The sequence below is a fragment of the Nymphaea colorata genome, chromosome 13, assembly GCF_008831285.2.
Source record: "Nymphaea colorata isolate Beijing-Zhang1983 chromosome 13, ASM883128v2, whole genome shotgun sequence".
Classification (NCBI taxonomy): domain Eukaryota; kingdom Viridiplantae; phylum Streptophyta; class Magnoliopsida; order Nymphaeales; family Nymphaeaceae; genus Nymphaea; species Nymphaea colorata.
The window spans coordinates 6,570,081-6,589,814 of NC_045150.1; the positions used below are offsets into that span (position 1 = coordinate 6,570,081).

Consider the following 19,734-nt stretch of genomic DNA (forward strand, 5'->3'; position numbering starts at 1 on the left):
CACCTAATCATCAGATGCCTCAATCTTACTATGTCAGACCACTTGGTAAATCGGATGCATGTCATGAATGCATTATAAACCTAGTTCCCGTCTGCTTTGCATTCTGGTTCACTTCGTAACTTGTTTGCTTGGGAGGGGAGGCTGGTAAGTGGTCAGTCTCTATTTCAAACGTTAGGAATACCATCCTCCTGTGCTATAAAAAAAAGTCATTGATGCTCAACTTGAAATACAGCAAGGTAGCACCCTCGAGGCACCGAAAGCAAACCTTACACCCAAAGAAGGGACAAAGGGTTGGATGGGAGCTACGGCTCTTTCCAGATCAGTAAGACTAGATGAAAGCAAACCCTACACCCAAAACAAACGTAACAGTCATCGTTTATAAGAATAGATGAAATTAGTCTTGCCTTTACACAACCATTCTGTAAAAAATGAATTTACTTCCAAATTTCATTGTCAAGAATCAACTTTTTTTTAGTCTTTTCCCTTATATAAAGATTGTCTCAATGACCATGGCTGTAAGAATGAACGTAAAATCTTGCATTTTGTTAGCTAGATGGTTGTATTCGAGAATATGACCTACACATCAACAAGCATGTGCTCTAGTTTTGATTTCTAAGTTTCTCAAACATGCGATCACATTTCTATAATTTGGTTTGAGAAATACAAGCCAAAATTAGTTTGAAATAAAAAAGTATGAGTGGACAATTTTGTTGAGAAATATGGTTATAATTTTTCAGTTTTGCAGTTGTCTAACCAGCGACCGCCGCCTTAATGGAACTTTTGGATTAAAAATATATGGTTCTTATGTAAATCTGATGTGATATGCTTTTGCTGATATGGTTAAAGATCTATGGTTCATCAAACTAGGGATCTTGAGTCAGACTTAAGATCCACACTTCAAATCTTTATGTACTTTTTTGCATCCATAAAAAGTCAGATTTAAAATTGAAGGAGAAGGTTCTGATCTTAAATTCATGGTTCTCAAATCCAGTTGCAGTGGACTGTGGCGAACCCCTTGTGCTTCTTATGGATTAAATGTTGTTAAAAATGAACTTTTGATCTTGCTACTTTGAAAGAGAAAAACCGATTTTGAGGAGGAGAAATAAGAGAAGTTCAATAAAGGGATGAAGATGGTTCAATGACCTCCCCTTTCGATTCCACTAACTTATGTTAAACCTTGGTTACATTAACTAAATTATCTCACGATGGCCAGTTAGCAAGAAGTCAAAATTAAGCAACTAATTGCAATTTCAGAAAATTTATGTGCATAAACTAAACATTGAACATACTGTAAAATTTTCAAATAGAAAACCTAAGAAAAGGTTCACAATGAAAAACACGAACCAAAACTTAATTATTAAAAAAATGTGAATATAGCTTCAAAGTTCACTTTGATGAAAGATAAAGTGATCAACTTGCATAAACTTTTTTCTTTCTTCCTCTAGTACAATAAAACTGCATTCAAGATGTGAGATTTAGTTGTACTCTTGGTCGCGCAAGACCCCCTCAATCAAAGTTCAACCCTACCCACCAACCCCATTGGTGCAACAAAAAAAGTCATTTAGTCACCATTGACTCAGTTTTTGTGAACTCAGACGGTTCACACATCAGTAACCGCCAACCATTTAATTGGGACCCTAAGTCGAAAGCAGATGTCAGTCGGAAGAAGACATCATCGGTTACCATGCATTCAATTATTCAAGGAAGCATAGAGAAGTCAACAAATCATTGGATACCCTTAATTGCATCTGCTTTTTCGGATATTCACAAATTAGAATATGAACAAAGAAAACACATATCTGAATCTGAAGTTATAATCCAATTTCACAATCTGAATTCTATGTCAATCAATTTTGGATAAATCTAACCGATTGAAAAATGTTCAATCAATTTTGGATAAATCTAACCGATTGAAAAATGTTAGAGCGTTGGATACATGATATTTATTTAAAACCAAATCTGATCTAAATCCGATTGGATATTTATACATAAATGAATATGATAAACCGAAATCCAACCAAATGTCATTTCTTAAACGTAAGTCTGATCTGATTTCTTAATCGGATATTAAATTTTTTTTCATATCCAATCATTTTGAAACGGTTCAGTCGGGTATCCCATTGAAATAAGATATATTGTCATCCCTCATTTTCTGATATAAACACAATTATTATGAGTTAACTAAGTTGAATGAATCAAACTAGAGCAGCCCAACCTTGAAGTTTCTTGAAATGTTAGGCATAACCATCCTGTAAAATTTTTGAAACCCATTTTAGTGCAATTATGGTCATACTTTAGGCACCCATACATAAATACCCAACCAGTATGCCAAATTTTAGTATTATCATGATCTGCTAAGAGACCTGCGCTCAAACTTGATGTTCATCCATTACTACATAAATGGTAACAAAATGGTATATGAAGGAACAATTTAGGAGCAATGCTGGAAGCGCTTCATTTCCAAATTCCCCTTCATTAAAGCTTTAAACTGGAAAAGTTTTTTTTTACATAACAGGCAGTTCAGCTGTTACGAATGCGACAATGTTGTGTACCACATCCAAGGGAATGCAATAGGATTGTATGTGTGCCTCTTGTAGCTCTCTTTCCAACCTAAAAATTATTTTGATTGTTACGAACGCGATACAAACTGTCAGAAATACGCCTAAGGAAACAAAGAAATGTATTCCACGTATCATATAACATACTATCCATCAATCCTATTTCTGTTAACAGTGAGGATGCCAGTGACTTGATATAAATCTTCCGAAAGAAATAAACAAGCCCCCACAAGCAGGCAGAAGATCATATCAAATCTCTGTTTAACAACAGATCAACAAAAGCATATAATAACAAGCAGTAGATACAAGACACGAGTAAATACTAGAATCTGGAAACCGGCAGTACGACATTCTTAGCCTAAGAAAAGAAAATAGGATAAATACACAAGATTTGATTCCCTTGGGGCCATTACTAGTCCAAGGTCATCGGTTGTGTCATGCAGCACCTGAAACGTGCTTTACGCACGGTTGTCAGAATTTCTCGTTCTGCATCCTCAAGCATCCTGACAACCTCAGTGAAGGGTGGACGAACATTGGGGTTGACATCCCAGCAGCGCGTCATGATTTCACAGAGCACCGGGAGGCAATCTTGGGGAATGGTTGGTCTTACCCCCTTGTTCACAACAGCAAATGCTGCCTGAACTGCTGTCATATTCTGGAAGGGAAGACATCCCGTTATAAGCTCCCACAGGACAATTCCAAAGCTGTAGACATCAACTTTTTGGGTGTATGGTCTGTGCTGGATCATCTCCCTGCAGGAATGCACTTTCTTAGTCAAATATGTGCAAAGCCAGGGGAAAAGAAGCCAAATATGGGCAAAAAACAACAAAAGATTATCAGCCCCCAACGGCAACAGTAAATTCAGAACAAATACCAAGAATTGATTAGAATTTAAAAGTCCTAGCTGTTGCTGAAAAGGTGACCTTGGTTACCATTTAAATCAAATATCACAGACTTAGTTACAAGTACAATTTCAAATGAGTGAATGCAACATGAGGGTGAACTTTCTTCTGGTTTCGGTTGTTCATGAACTTTGACTTTTGCAAAGCAATCTCACACTAAAAGCCAACCTTCATCACATATTTACTAGATAGTGCGATTCTATGTAGCCCTTGATCCATCTCAAAAATATTCCATAACCATTCCCAATATGGCTCCATACTCAAACTATATGTATTGAGCCGGACAGAAAGTCATTTTTTACACTCTCTGGGACTCAACATGGAAGTAGATAACTGTCAAAGCAATATTACAACCAGTTTAATTAAAAAAAATGCTTCATGCAATGTATAATACACATAAATATGAAGATAAATAGAAGTATCAAAGATATCGTCATAATCAACGCTTTTGAAGGACAGGTCCGATGAATGCTGCACCTTTTTTCCTTCACCTTTTTTTCTTCAGAAAGATCCAAATGAGAATTTACTCTATGAGCTTCTGCACCATCATTCAAAACGTCTCACACTTAAAGGTTCTCGAATCAATATATCTGTACCTCAAATATGATCACAAATTTATTCTTTCTCTTTTTTTCAAAATTTTGTGCCTAAAAAAGGAAAAAAGAGAAAAACGTGAAAATCCACAATCTCAGTTGATAACATATCCAAAATGAAAATAACATGTGTCGCATTCAAAAAATGTAAATTTTAATATATTCAATGTCCTGAGTTTCTTTTTAACGATTCAAACTATATTAAATTTTTAACAATGCTTTTTTAGGAAAAATTACAAAAAAGCAACTGCCAAATAACAGCCTAACTTTTCAAACTCATCAAAGGGGTCCTAAACTTTTGCATGAAATTTTCAAACAATTGCTACTTTTGAAAAAAAAAAATTAAAAAAATATGAAATTGTCATTACCAAACAAATTCAAAAGAAAATTAACACAAACTAATTAAAAAAGGGTCACCATCCAGTGAGGGGCAATAGCGCCTGAGTGAGACAAGGTTCACCTTGCCCCTTGCTGGACAGAGAGGGTCGAGGAGGTTTCTTGCCGAGAGTCAAGCCAACCATCAGTTTAGATGGTGAGGCTGCACCATCAACCTTAGCCATCCAACGAGGGGCGATGGCGAATCTCATCCCCCTCACTCCATTGTGAGGATAGTGAGGGGAGCTGTTGCCCCTTGTAGGATCGTGGCCCAATTTTTTTACTTCTATAAGCTTTTGTTAATTTTGTTACAAATTGTTTGAAAATGGCAACTTTGAATTTTGTTACATCATTTTAATTTTTTTTTTTTTAAAGAAGAGGTTGTTTGAGAATTTCATGCAAAAAGTTGACGACCTCCTTGATGAGTCTGAAAAGTTTAGTGGTTATTTGATATTCACCTCCTTGTAATCTTTTACTCCTTTATTGTTTTTATAGTTTTTAATTTTTTGAGTTCCTGAAATTTTTCTGATAAAAACTTCGGACTAATACCCACGAAAGCCAATAAAACTCTGGAAATGATATTTATGACAATGCCTCAAAGCCCATGCTGCGGCATATCAATATGGTTTGGCCTAGAAAAGCATCTTCGCATGCTTTGAATGCATGCTCTACCATAGCTTAAGCCAACCTCACATGATGAAAATATAAATCTGGAAAGCTGCAACACCTAACATTTACAGAGATGCATGCACATGTACACATGCATTATGTGCCAACGTGACTGTGCATATGAATTCATGTATCTATTTATCCACATCTTGAAAACCACAAAAGCATTTATGTGCTTAAAGCACATAAAGTAGAAGGATACTATGAGATAATCTATGTCACACAGGTGCAGGGTGCAGGTGCGGGTGCGGGTGTGAGTACCAGTGTAGGTGTGGCATTTTCCCAAAAAATATGGGTGTATGTGTGCTGAGGATAGATATATTTATATACCTATGTATATATATAAATCTACAAATAATAAAACCAGCAATAGAATTTTTAACAAGTAGCAAAAAATAACAATTGGAGTTTTTATCAATGATTCAGTAGAAAAAAAAGCAATACTTTTCTCGCTGCATCGAACCTGCACCTAAGCCGTAACCAAGCTGCACAACATGACTCGGGTGCTGCAACCTTTTTCAAGATCCGTGTTACTCAGCACTTAACTCTACAGGCATAATATCAGAAAGAGGGACAACACCATGATCACAACTTTTATTCATTATTTGTTATCCAGATATCCGCCACCCTTCGAGAAAGATGGATTGGCTGTGTTCTATTCGAGAATCCATCTAAATCAACCCTAAAAGAGACAAAAGGCACCATCGTCTTACTCTAGGACTGTAAGAACATCCATTAAAAGCTAAGGTATCCCTCATGGATACCCATAAAGCTCATGTTGTGTCCACATGGTCCACATGATGCACTATACAAGAACTAGGCAAAGGTACCACACCATAACGTCTTCTCATAGTTCTCGATGTTAATCGGCTTTCAAAACACTAAATTTCATGTATAAAAATTTGAAAGAAAGCCCCATAACCTGCCTAAATTTTTAAAAAATCCCATGGCCTCCTTAAAACTTGTGAAGATCATGAATGATCCTTCCTAAAAGAGTTTTCTGACTCTGAAACTGAAAGTTTTAACTAAGATGCCATATGACATCACAGGAGCTTCCCTTTGAGAAAGAAGCAACGTTGTTAAATTCTTGAATTACATCCTGAACTAATGTAACCATGCCATAATACAAAAGCAAGATCTATTACAATTTCCTTGTTTCCAAACATGACAAACCATATGAAGATGGACTCTCAGATTAAATACCTACATAAAGGTACTAAAATATGCACATATTTTTAATTGTTAAAAGATACACTAACTTGGCATCCATAACACAGAGAAAAGGAGGTGGGATGTAGCTTCCTCCTAATCATGGAAGGTTCTGACTATGCTATTTTTCCTTCTTTCCGGTTGTGGAGATGGTGGTTGCTCATAAGAGGCATATAATGCAACTCTTCCAAAGGTTTATTTAGAAAGAATCAGCATTTGGATAATCCTCAAGCAGTATTTGCAGATACTTCCCAAAGTTATGGGGGCAACAGCTGTCTAGTTTAAGGCCAAGAAAAGCTATTTTTCCATTGGATACAAAAAACTGGCCTTATAGCCAGTTTGTCTAATACCTCTAGGGATACAACTTAGAAACATATGAATTGAAATATTGAAAATTATCGCAACCTCGTAAGTTTTAAGAAGGGACTTATATCAAGTACATAATCTCCAAATGAAAATTTTACAAAGATGCCAGGCCCTTGTTCAATTGTACATAAACACACAAATTTTAAATTCTAAATGATGTAAACAATCAGTCTATGAAAGCTACAAAATCCAAGAGAACCTGATGATGGCCATCATCGTTGTCATCAGAAAGCACATCTAGTGGTTTTTGATATGGTGATCCTTCCTAATGTGAGAGTGAAATCTACCAGATGTCCAAAACCGATGATCATGAAATTCTTAGCATAAAAAAAGCAGCCTACTATATCACATGGGTACGGGAACGGGTCAGAGCAATTTTGAGAAACTTGGGTATGGGGACAAGGCCGTACAAAAACACATGCACATATATATATAAAATTTAGCTGAATAAACACATAAATCATTGATTATATTCATAAAAGATATTTACTGAACAAAAAAAATACTAAAATATAAAAAATAAAACATACCCAAAAATACAAAAATTAAGGCAGGGGTATCCAAGCCATATCCCACACGGCAGACCCCATACCCATGGGAGGTAGTGTTGACATGGATACTTCGACTTCTAAGAATTGTCCCTATAACTTAAGCAGCCTCTTCATTGTTTATTGTTTATTAAATTTTAAGATATGCTTGTTTAGAAGCTCTATATATTGCTCAACTTATGCTTGCCATGTAAAAATCAAGTTTCTACTTTCTACACCAATTTTAGGTTATCAACTTCCAGTTTCAAAACAACTAATTGCGAGATAATTCTTAAGCATAGCCTCTCCAGAGAAGAACTTGAGCTCAATTCTCTTCAACGACAGGTAACGAAATGTCGCTTTGCGAAATTAACAATGAAACGGATAGTATCAAAGTTAAAGATTTTAAACCATATTCGGTGAAGTCAAACTTTTATAGATGATGAAAGATAGCTAAAGGAACTGATTTTCATTTTGCTTAACTTTTCACCTTATGTTGGCATGAACAGTATACATAAACATTTTTGCTTTTGAAAGCTTCACATTTTACACTTTGCAAATGCATGAATATGCAAGTAAATGACTAATGAGTAATGACCAAAATTACTATACTAAGAAGCAGAGGCAAGAAGATCTGTATACACTTTCTCAAAATTGAAAGGGCCAACAAGCCAAAGCCAAGTGGGAAGCTATGTCACATGGGTGTGGGGTGGGGGTGCTGGTGCCGGTGCCGGTATGGCAAATTCCAAAAAAAAATTGGATGCAGGTGCTGCCAAAGCATATATATATATAAGTAATTTTATTTGACTATATTTTGAAACTTTTTGTATCAAGGTTACCTTAATCTCATACAAATTCAAAGTTTTATTAAATAAAATAGGGGAGGAGAGAAATAAGAGGGAAAAAAAAGAAAAGGGAAAGATCGGAGAAGGAAAAAATTAAAAAAAAAAACGAGAGAAAAAAAGAATGGGTGCGGTCAGCAGCACCTGATTCGGTTTGACCGAGTCGAGTGCCGTGTCAAGAGGCACCTGCACCCGAGTCAACGCAAATGTGCCACCTATTTGGTGCACCCGTGTGACTTAGGTAGGAAGCAAATAAAGTGGAATTTGAATTGGATCAAACTATGAGGGAAACGCCTTACTGAAGGCCAGAATGGATAAGAGAGACAGAGGGACAAGCCAAGACAAATCAAGATCAGATAAAATGAAACACAAAACGGTTCGAATTAGTTTATAAGGGCAAAGGGGACGATGAAAAGACAAATATAAATGCTGAAGAACAGAGACCAATTCAAAAAAGCTCAGATGCTGAAGGGAAGAAGGATGAGTGGAAGAAGATAAAGCTAAATTCGTATCTCATTGTTTTTCAGCTTTCCTTTAAAAGAAATACTTTTAGCAGGTTTCTCATGTTAACCAAAGAGATGAAAATTAAAACTTAAAAAGTACAGGTATCTTGGAATCTCAATTTTCCTTTTTAAGAATCCAAACTCCAATTACGGTGAATAATAATGCACTTGTCTGGTAAGCAAACTTCCTTGTATATTATTAGCATGCTTCTGTGACTTTTTTAAGTTGCATAAGGTGGGGTCCTTGCTTAATTTGCATAATATGAGGTGCCCAACACTTCCTCGAAAAATCACCCACCATCCCCTCCACAACACTTCTAGTACCTTAACATTTACCATATAAATATAACCTAGGAAACTCCTGACTACAGCCAATGAAGCATGTTCAAAGTAGGTATGAAGCTATGGCAAAGCACCATAAGAATACACTCCCTTTACTCCGTGATAATCACTTCAACCTCTCATAACAGCTATGTTGTTGATGTGATGCCTAGGTGAATGCCTAGGCATCACTTATTCGTAACTCCACCTTCATCGCCTAAGTCCATCACTTAGGCGATGGCAGGTGGGCGTGCACCTAGTCCATAGAAGGTGAGAAGTCGTACCAGGGTTCAGCTAAAATATATTTAATAAGCAGTAAATAAACTTGGAAACTGTTAGTAGTTTTAATTGTTGATTGTGAAGACAAAAAGGAAGTTTTCGCTCTTCAATAAACGTGGAAGTGGGCTTTCCCAATGCTTTACAAGTTCTCACCATGCTCGATATTGATGCTCTAGTAAAAGACCAAAATTTCATACCACTGTGTCTCGAGACCAATGTCACATAGGTGTGAGGTATGGATGTGGGTGTGATGTGGCACTTCTTGAAAAAACTTAGGCTTTTATGTGTATGTTTGTGTGTGTGTGTGTGAGAGAGAGAGAGAGTAAAAAGCAAAACAAAATTTCCATAAAAGCCTCTTTTGTAAATTGTATTACAAGAGAACTGTAAAAGTAAGAACGTAAAAAGTTAAAAGAAACTTTCCATAAACTGCAAAATGAGTCACTCTTCCAAAATTACAATAAAAGAGAAGTTCAAAAGCAAAAAAAAAAGGATCTCTAAGACTCTTATGCATAAAACCCTAGCATCTTTTCTTTTTCTCCTCCCTCCAGCCATGCCAAGCCAATGCCTCTCCTCCTCCTGCAACAGCCAGGTAAGCTCCTTCAGTCCTTCTTCTTCCTTCTCCTCCTCCCCCCTCTTCTTCCTCTTTCTCCATCGTCTTCCTTGCCCTCCTCCTCCCCTTATTCCTCTTTCTTTTTCTTCTTATTTTGAACTTTGCAAACACTGACACCTGCATCACATCAATGCAGGTGCAGTACCCAATTAGGTGCACCCCAACGCAGCTGCAGCACCCAAATTGGTGCATCCAAGTGACATGATTTGTGACTGAAACACAATGAATCCATTCAGGAAATTGGCTGCCGATGATACTGGCCATCCAGACCATATTGGGTCAAAATAAGAATATTTTTGGATGCTGACCGTGGCTGCTTATTTGTCCAACAAGATTATTTTTCTCAAACCCCAGCAATGGTGCATTAACAACATTTATTTGCACCAAATTTTCATTTTTCAAACATCAACTTCTTCCAAAAAATAGACCATTCCTGTATGATCTAAAAACAAAAATGTACTGGACACCTGCTGTTTATATTTAGTAAAGTGGTACGTCCTAGACAGGGCTGGACAACAGGATAGGTAGCCAATGGACATACTACAATCTGGTTTTAGAGGGTTCTTTATGAGAAACATGACAATGGAGGAAGCCATTGGTTGTAGAGTATACCTGGAAAAATCCTTTATGCTAACAACATGTTATGAAGCAATATTAGCATTCTAATTAAAAAATCAAAAATAAGATAGCAAGAAATAACAATGGAATTTACATCACATATTTAACACATGTATTTCAAAACAAATAATTTTCGCTTTTAAAATTTATCGTTCAGAGTGATGAAAAACAATACTCCTGAATAGCATTTTAGCAATTCAGAATTATGCAGAAAAAATTTGAAAAATTTAAAATGCTTATAACTGTTGTGGCCATTAAGAAAAAAAAAGTCAAATTCATGCATATGATTTCCCAATCAGACTAAAATAGACATCACGCAGAATAGGCAGGCATTCCTAGGACAGAACAACTATCACAATGAAAAGCAAAAGGACTGACTGATGGCAACGGCTGTACATCAATGTATCTCAAGGAAAGTTGGAAATCAAACATAACATGCAACAAGGTGTCCTTGTAACATTTGGTTCCATCACTGAAAAGATGCTGCATTCACACCAAGGGTCCCACTCACATGTGAACCATGATAAACAGAGCATAAATTGAACCACCAAAAGCTCACAGATAATCTCAATTTTTTCTTTTTGACAAAAAGTATGATTTCTCCAATGATCAAATATAGTCCGCATTTTCACATAACCATAATTTTCTTTACATCTCTGTCCTGTAATGCCTTATATGTAGCCAAAAGGGGAAATCCCAGTAGAACCCATGATTAAAACTCCCCTGAGAAAACTTGCTTGAATATTAATTAACTAATGGTCATTTCAATTATTTGCCAGGTCAAAGCACTATGTAAGTCCTTCCATAGATGCTATAATTCTCAATGACTGCCCAAACAATGAAAAAGCAACAATGCCCACAAGCATGTTAATTAATGCATGAAGCAAAAAGAGGAAACTAAACAAACAGATTAAGTAAATGAATAAGGGTATACTATAGCACAGACACTAGCCAGCTCAGACTCAGTCCATCTTAACTGCCCAAACCGATAAGCTATTGCTACTTGATTTTGTGCCACCACATCAAAAATGGAGTCATACAGAAATGAACTACAGAAGAATAAATCACATTGGCTATATACTTACGGTGCCATCCATCTGTATGTCCCAGTCTCAGGAGTCATCCCATCTGTTTGGACCTCAATTCTTGCAACTCCAAAATCTGCAATCTTGATGGATTTATCAGTGGCTATCAACAGATTGTCTGATTTAAGATCTCGATGGATAAATCCCAAGCCATGCACGTAAGCCATTCCTCTGGCCACGTCCAATGCTTGCTTTACTGCCAATTTCAGTGGCACAGACCTGTTTTGCCTCTTCATCAAGAAATTCCTGACCGACCCGCCCTTTGCATACTCAGTAACAATACACCAGACCAAAGGTTTCCTACAGGCACCAATGAATCTCACAATATTAGGGTGCCGTAGTGTCGCCAACATCATTACTTCCTGAGTAAACTGCTGCTCCATCAATTGCGCTTTCTCCGGGTTATTCTCGGGCCTTTCCAATATCTTAATTGCCACATCTTCTCCATTGTAAGTACCTCTATAGAGCTTCCCGAATGCTCCTTGAGCGAATGCAGTTCCCATATTGAGCCTCCTTAAATCAATTGTCCATTCATCATATTGTTCCAGACCTTCGGTCGTGTAACGGTCATCCATCAAGGCTCGCGCCAATGCATCTTCTGCAAGTGGGTGGGACACCATGCCAGGCGTATATACACTTTGCTCAAGAGATCCATTTGTGACGGTACCCATGCCCGGGTAGGTCATCATGCTTGCTGCGAGGGGGATATTTGAACCAACACTGCTACCTGCAGACATGGCAACCGATCCATCAGCGTTGCACATCTGAAGACTTCCCATGCTATCCACGGACATATTCGATCCCTCGGCCAGACGGATGTAATCCGACGCAAAGTTGAAGAAATTTTCATTATTTCCAGCGCCCCCAAATTTGGAACCCTCGACCATTTTCTCCTATTCTTCCTTCTCTTCCGGTCAGTAGCAATTCAAGTAGCTGCGTCTCTTCAGCATCCGTTTTCAATCTGGACACCGGACGAGAGAAAATCCAATCACGAAAAACCAAGAAGGAGAATTTTTCAATCACTAGAACCAACAATGAGCAAAAGGAAAAATCCCACTCCCAAAAAAAGAAAAAAACCTCAGCAGCAGACAAAGCTTTCTAAACTAAGACAGAACTTAATTTTCAAACCCTAAGAAAAAATCTTGTGGGTTTCTCAGCAAAAGTCAAAAGCACGATACGGGAAGAACAAAAATAACTCGTTAAATATGCAATCAAAAGGGTCGACTCTCCCTGAATGCCAGCGTTTACAAAATTGGGAAGTCCAAGAAATAGAGCAAAGTCTATGAGAGAAATTGAAAAATCCTTGCAGAAAAATAACCAAAAGAAGTACATAACTCGAGCAAAGGTTTTTACCAATACCGAAATTGTCTTCCCACCCACTTTCCTCTTAACGATCATGACCTCCAAGCTCCATCTTCATCACTCGCCGGAACTCTAAATCCCTAAATTCCCAGAAACCACGTTACCAACAGTGAAGAAATCAAACCCTAAGCTAACAACAAAAGATTTTAACAAAAAACATTATGAAAGGAAAAGAAAGCAAGCGACATACAGAAGAGGAAATAGGAGAATGGTCGATCAACCGAAGACAAGGGAGAATCAGAGAGGAGATCGGAGGAGCAAGAAATTAAAAGTTAGGTCTCTATCTCTCTCTCTCTCTCTCTCTCTCTCTCTCTCTCTCTCTTCTTCTTCTTCTTCTTCTTCACGTCTTCGCCCTGGTAGATACGGAGGTCGGGGAGACCAGTGGCAGGTCATGGTCTTTCATTCTTTTTTGGGTTTTAACACTTCCCACGCTCTCTCACACACGCACAATTACTCCTCTCCCTCTCGCTCGCGCTCACACACAATTACCGCTCTCATTATTTTTTTACCATATTTATGCGTTTCCTCTCCGTTTGCTAAAAAATGTTAATTTGCACTTTGCTGTTCAAAATAAGGCTTATTTCATCATCCATTTTCCTTCTACATGCCATGCATGCGGGCTGCACAACCAGTCGAGCCAACTCAGGTTCGATTCAAACTCACTTGAAAAAACTCGACTTGTACTCGAGTCGTTTATGAACGAGTCAAGTTCCAACTTACAAAATACTCAAAACGATAAACGAGTCAAGTTCGAGCTTCAAGAACTCCACTTGATTCGCAAAAAATGGCACCTAGATAACAATAAAAAAAAAAAAAACGAGTTCAGGGCTGCTTTGTTGTATTAGCTCCCTTATAGCATATTAATTTAATTTTCTTCCCTTTCCCTCTTCATTTTTTGTTTCAAATTTCTCCTTTCTCTAATGAATTTTTAGCATTCTTGTTATGAAATTCAATTTTGGCTTTAACATTTAGTACCAAGAGATATGGCCTAATTAAAGCACCACAACATCATGCATGCGTCGCTGGTAGCATGGCTGTCCCAATTAAAGCATCCAAATGACGTTTTTCTATTGAATTTGGAAAGAAAATATTTCAGTTGAAAACAATTAAAATCCCTATCCAAACAAGATTTTGTACAAAAAGTCTACCATAAAGTATAAAAATGACTTTCTGGGTGAGTTGGACGTAGGGCTGAACACAAGCCCGAGTTCAGTCAGCTTGAGCTCGGCTTGACTAATGAAACCTCGAGCTTGACTCGGCTCCAGCTCGAGAATAGCTCGATGGAAGCAACTCGAACTCGACTCGGCAGTTACGTGTTGAGCTCGAGTTCAACTCGATTAAGACTCGACAAACTCGTTTGAATAGAATTGAAATTTTACGTGTTGAGTTCGAGCTTGACTTGATTGAGGCTCGACAAACTCGTTTGAATAAACTTGATATTCATTGTTATGTATTGAACTCCAGTTGGACTCGATTAAGGCTCGACAAACTCGATTAAGGCTTGAGTTCAACGCGGCAGTTACGTGTTGAACTCAAATTCAAATCGGTTATTTGAAAGAGTCGACTCATGAACTCGAGCTCAACTCGTTAAGCAAATGACTCGGCTCGAACTTGTTCATGAGCTGAGCTTTAACGACTCGAGCTCGAGTAGCTTGATATCCTACGGCCTGCATTAGTTTTGGTATTGATCTTCTCATTCATGTCAAATAATACAACGGTTTCATATAAATGATTGCGTTATGATATGAAAATTTTAGAACAAATAATTTTAAAAGCTTTTCTATAATCACCATCCACGACTAGAGGGAACTTTATCCATCAAAAAATGGGCAATAGTTTTGCCACCATTAATATCTATCACCGCTAACCGCAACTGGTTTGGTGTCCTTGGTCTCAAGGGAGAAGCTTTCAAACCTTTTCAGGGGCTGAATAATATTTTTTCAAAATTTTTTCATGAGGCAAATTAAATTTTTCAAAAATATAACACACATTTTGATTTTCTAAAATGCCCGCCCCGTTGCCCCTTTCCCTCTGCCGGTGATTAGGCTCATATTGTCATATGATAACACTTTTGGAACTGTCATGACGCTGCATATATATATATATATATATATATATATATGTATATATATATATATAATAATGATTGGTAAGTTTGAGTGGTTAGTAAGTGAGAGACAAAAAAAACTGAACCCTTTATATATGATATTTAAAATTATTTTTTTTGAAACCGAACTTTACCAATATCATTTCAAGAAAACGTTCCAGCAAAATGTATATCAAGTTGATTACTTTTGAGTTTTAACAATGTTTTTATAATAAGCAAAAATGAATGGCTTTCATAGCATCATCAACATTTTGACAATAGAAAAATCAACATTTTTTATAAAACCGACTGGATTCAAAGCATGTTTTATATTAAAACAATTTTTATAAATATATTATGATGTTTATATTTTATTTAAAATAATTTTTTAACAAAAAACTCAAGGGTCTGATTTTCATTTGAACTAAGTGTCTTGCTTTTACTAATTTCTTTCTTTCTCTTTCTTTATATATATATATATATAAGAGAGGGGAAAAGGAAGGACGCCCTTTATTTGATGTGGTTAAAGAGAGAAAAGAAGGGGATTGATTGTCCGGGTGGCCGCCACCAAATGTGAACCGGGTTTGATTCCCTTCCCTTCCTTTTTCCATGACACCTTGGACCTTGTGCTTGGACTACGTGAGTTAGTAGTTGAAAGTTCGAGGCTCTACGCCCTCTTCCCTTTCTTCTTTTTATTTCTTGGCCCACCATGTCCAACTAACGTTTCCTTTAATATTGTTGATGACGATCATCGGCATCATCCTTCATCAATTTGACGCGCTACATTCTCTGCTTGAGCCAAGCAATCTAAACTAGCTAAGATAGTTCCTGATCAACACTCTTCAATATCATGGCGCCATTCAAATTTGAATTAAAGATGTGGTTACACACACCGCTCAACTTGACCAGTTGTACTACCCATCATTTGATCGCGAAATATGAGAGAGATAATAAGATATGTTTGACATATGATTTTTGGGCATTGGACGATCGATCAAAATTGCCGATGCGAGGAGAGACGATATCTGAAGTTTTTGGGTATGCTTGGACGTGGCGCCAATGCACGGTCAACTTGGTGCCACGACTCACCCCATATGATCTAGAGGCACAGTGCCGATGGGACCGGGAACTGGTCTGAATCATTTAGTGGATTTTTTTTTTTTTTTTTTTTTTGCAGGAAGATGGGCACATGCCCCATGGCCCATATGGGCCTCCCCTTGTTACATCATCTTTATCATCATCAGATATGGTTAGACTGAATTTTTCTTTTTCTTCTTTTTTAGCCTACATAGAGTCAAGAGAGCCTATATTATAGGTGGTAATTTGATCATGAACATTTGACAAGTTCAAATTAGTTATATTTATTCTGCAGTGCCTCTCCAACAAAGTGGGTGGTGGTCAAAGTAGAGTGTGGGAATTGTGAAATGTGAAGACTTAGTGGCTTTATTGTCACAGTCAATGTTAAGTGAACATACAATTCATTACTATTGGGAGCAAGACCTTCCAAAACCAATATTCAAAACCAATATTGTAACATCCTAAAAATTTAGTTTCGAATTAAATATTGAGAGAGATGTTCAAGGATTTATAAAGTAGGTTATTAAAAAGATAATTGTTTTGATTCATAATCTTGCTGGGGTTGGAGCCGAAATTGTTAGGGAGCGGGTTGGGATCTACTGAATCAGGAGCTCAAACCGATGAATGAATCGGGTTGTTACAAATATTACCAAAAAAAAATATCACAAAAGATGAAATCAAATTTTGTCTTTGGTTTTAGGCTTCAATCCAAATACCCCTTTAATGTTTTATTCGCGTTCGAAGAACTGAGTTTTAACCAAATTTTTGTAAAACTTGGTTTTCACATTTTTTGATGGAGTCATACACATGCCCAAAAAAACTTAGAAAGTAGTTATCAAAATATATAATGGATATTTCTGAACAAAAGAAGTAAAGTGGACGTTAAAACATTAATAGACAATGATTAAGTTTGCCTCTTAGAAAGATTACATATCAAAAAGACTTCAACCAGAAAGGACAGAACGGAAAATGAAGACAAAAAAAGAAGAAATCTTAAAAAAAACTTGCAGCACTGTGAAAATTGAGCAGAAATTACGTTCACATTTGATTGAGTTCAACTCATTAATATAATATATATATATATATATATATATATATATATATATATATATATATATATATAACCTAATCGAATGAAGAAAGGAAATAATGGGAAAATAGTGTTAAGTAGTTGAAAAGATTCAATTGACAACTTTTTGACCAAGTCAGAAATAAGTTCCGTACATATGAAATTTGTTTCCCTCAAACTTCACCTGAAAAACTAAAGTTTTTGACTTACTCAGGCAAAACTTTTTTTAGAATAAGTAAATTTATCTTGTCAAATAATTTATGCATGCCTTGGAGAAAGGGTTGAAGCTTGTTTTCTTTGGGGAGATGTATGGGGAACAAATACTTCTCAACTAATTGGGGTGCATCTAAGGTTGAGGTAGGGTTGCGGGCAGGTACTTAATACTCTGTTCAACTTGAGCCTTAAAAAAAAAAGAACACCAGGCTGGCTCGATAATTTATTGAGTCGATCCGGTTGGGTACAGTAAGTTGAGGTGCTCAATAAATTTTTTAATATTTATTTTATTAATTTATATATAATATTTTATTATATTTATATATTATTTTATATTAAAAATGTATTTTTTAACTTAATCATGCTCGGGTTTTAATGGTAGGGCCAGGCCGGCCAATGCCTAGCAAATCTCACGGGATATAAAACCACTAAAGTCTACGGAAGAATCCCCAAATTCTAAATGAAAACAATAAAATAATATTTTGAAAAAAAAAAATCCCCCTTTGTATAGAATAATATTATATGACTAGATGAAACCAAAGATAATAAAACCCATTTGGATGACACTCCTAAACATGGCAAAGCAAGTTTTGCCTCCAAAATGTAGTTTGAATGAAGCCAAAAATTAGGTTTTCTCAAAAACGGGTTTTGATCGGATTATTTAATTTTGGATGTGACATCCAAGCATACAAACAACTTTTAAAAATGATTTAAAAACTTTTTTTTTTCAAAAAACAGGTTATTTGAAGGTGTCATCCAAACACGCCCTTAATATATAATACAAGTAGCTTAAAACAAACTTTTTTTTATACATTTTTCAATGAAAAAAATGCTAGATCAATTGAAAGTCACTGCTGTCAATTTTTTTGAAAGTTTGACGTAAGGCTCTCTCCTCATACTATATTTAAAAGCAAAAGCTATTCTTCTGGGCTACTCATGATCCACTCGATTTGGTATGGGAATATTCCAAGGCTCATATGAAGGAAGAACCAGGAACACAAAAGTGAGGCCAAAAAGCCCTAGATACCAACCCAAAACTATAAATTTTAGATAGGGAGTGAGGAACTAGGCCACTTGTCTAGTCGCCGGTCACGGGTCGCCGGCCGCCAGACCCCACCTTCTTTTGACTGCCACCAATATGGCTAAAAGGAAGAAAAATGAAGTCTAGAGGGAGGGAGGAGGCTGGCCCTATCGCTTTGGCAGCTAAGAACTTTATGCATGCGTATGTATGTGTATATGTGTATGTATTTGCCGGATTACCGCCTTATCGATCAAGTAACCGTCCCCTTAGATTGGAAATCGTTGGTTGTGTTTGTTTTTCTTTTGTTGTACTTGCTTTTCTTGGATCTCAAGATTCTCAGTCACATGGACTTTGTTTAGGGCCGCCTTGTGGAACCACGCTTCCAAACCAAGTTACCTAAGTGGATATGTATAGACGGGTAGGGTTCGTATCATCTGAAAAAAATGATCCGAAATGCAAATTTGGATGGATTTGGTAGACAGAGAAAAAAATAAGCAAAAGATCTTGATGCAATATATGGATCAGACCAGTTAGAATTTTGAATCAGATTTGATGGATTAGATTTGGATTCGACATCTCAGTTTGATGCTTCAAAAAAACATTTTACCGGCCCGTGCATTCTCAGCTCAAACACGAGGTGAAGATTTTCAGCAAAATTTTGACCCCATTACATGCGTGAAGGACAAAGTTTCGGGAAATTTTGTGAACTACTTTTCGATTTATGTATAAACTACAAGATAAAGCTTTAGGGTTTTATAGTTTTGGATAGCGCCATTGCGGAGCCAGAATTTTTTAGCCGAAGGGCATTGATCCATCTTGTAATGAGTGGAGTGCATCTTCTATTATTGAAATTCTTTTCTAAAGGTTTACATAGGCTGGAGTGGGCAGTTGCCCACACTAGCCCCAAAGTATCTTCGCTACTGGATAGCACCCACTTGAGTAGCAGTGGTGGTGGGCTCTTCAAAGACGGTGATACCATATGATCACTAGCGACTAACTCTAATTTCAGTTGGTCAATTCTCATGAGCGAGCACTAGATCTCTGAGCTGCTAATAGTGACAAGCGTGACACTCTAGTTGATTGGTAATTTTGAGAAATATAATTTTCTATGATATATAAATTGTAAGACAAAGCTTTTAAGTTTTGCTAGTTTTCGAATAGCGTCCACTTGACTAGTAGTAGCAGTGTTGGTTTAGGCTTTTCTGAGACGGTGGTATAATATGATCACTAGTGATTAATTGCAACGTCGGTTGTTCGATTCCTATAGACGCTAGTTTTCTGGACTGCAAATAGTGGCAACCGTGACACTCTAGTTGATAAGTGTACTATAGGTCCACCTAGTCCTGAAGCAACCCTGGAATTCGGAGGTCAAAGAGAAAAGGGTGAGGCAGCCTTCGCTTCTCTTCCAAACACCATCTGAATGCTCAAGAAACATGTTCTCTTCCTTTG

At 36.9% G+C, this 19,734-nt stretch overlaps 1 protein-coding gene across 2 annotated transcripts; it reads right to left on the reverse strand.

Annotated features, from left to right (window-relative positions):
- Positions 1–2,667: 2,667 nt before the first annotated feature.
- Positions 2,668–13,279, reverse strand: LOC116266875 (serine/threonine-protein kinase STY13-like). Of its 2 annotated transcripts, none has more exons than XM_031648319.2 (4): positions 13,010–13,279; positions 12,817–12,899; positions 11,458–12,418; positions 2,668–3,310 (listed from the first exon to the last, which is right to left on the reverse strand). In XM_031648319.2, the coding sequence occupies exons 3-4, from the start codon at positions 12,342–12,344 to the stop codon at positions 2,971–2,973; spliced, it is 1,227 nt and encodes a 408-aa protein (XP_031504179.1). In that variant the 5' UTR covers positions 12,345–12,418; positions 12,817–12,899; positions 13,010–13,279; the 3' UTR covers positions 2,668–2,970. The 2 variants fall into 2 exon arrangements, with proteins under 2 accessions (XP_031504179.1, XP_031504178.1); XM_031648318.2 differs by having other exon boundaries at positions 12,811–12,899; positions 13,010–13,278.
- Positions 13,280–19,734: the final 6,455 nt, after the last annotated feature.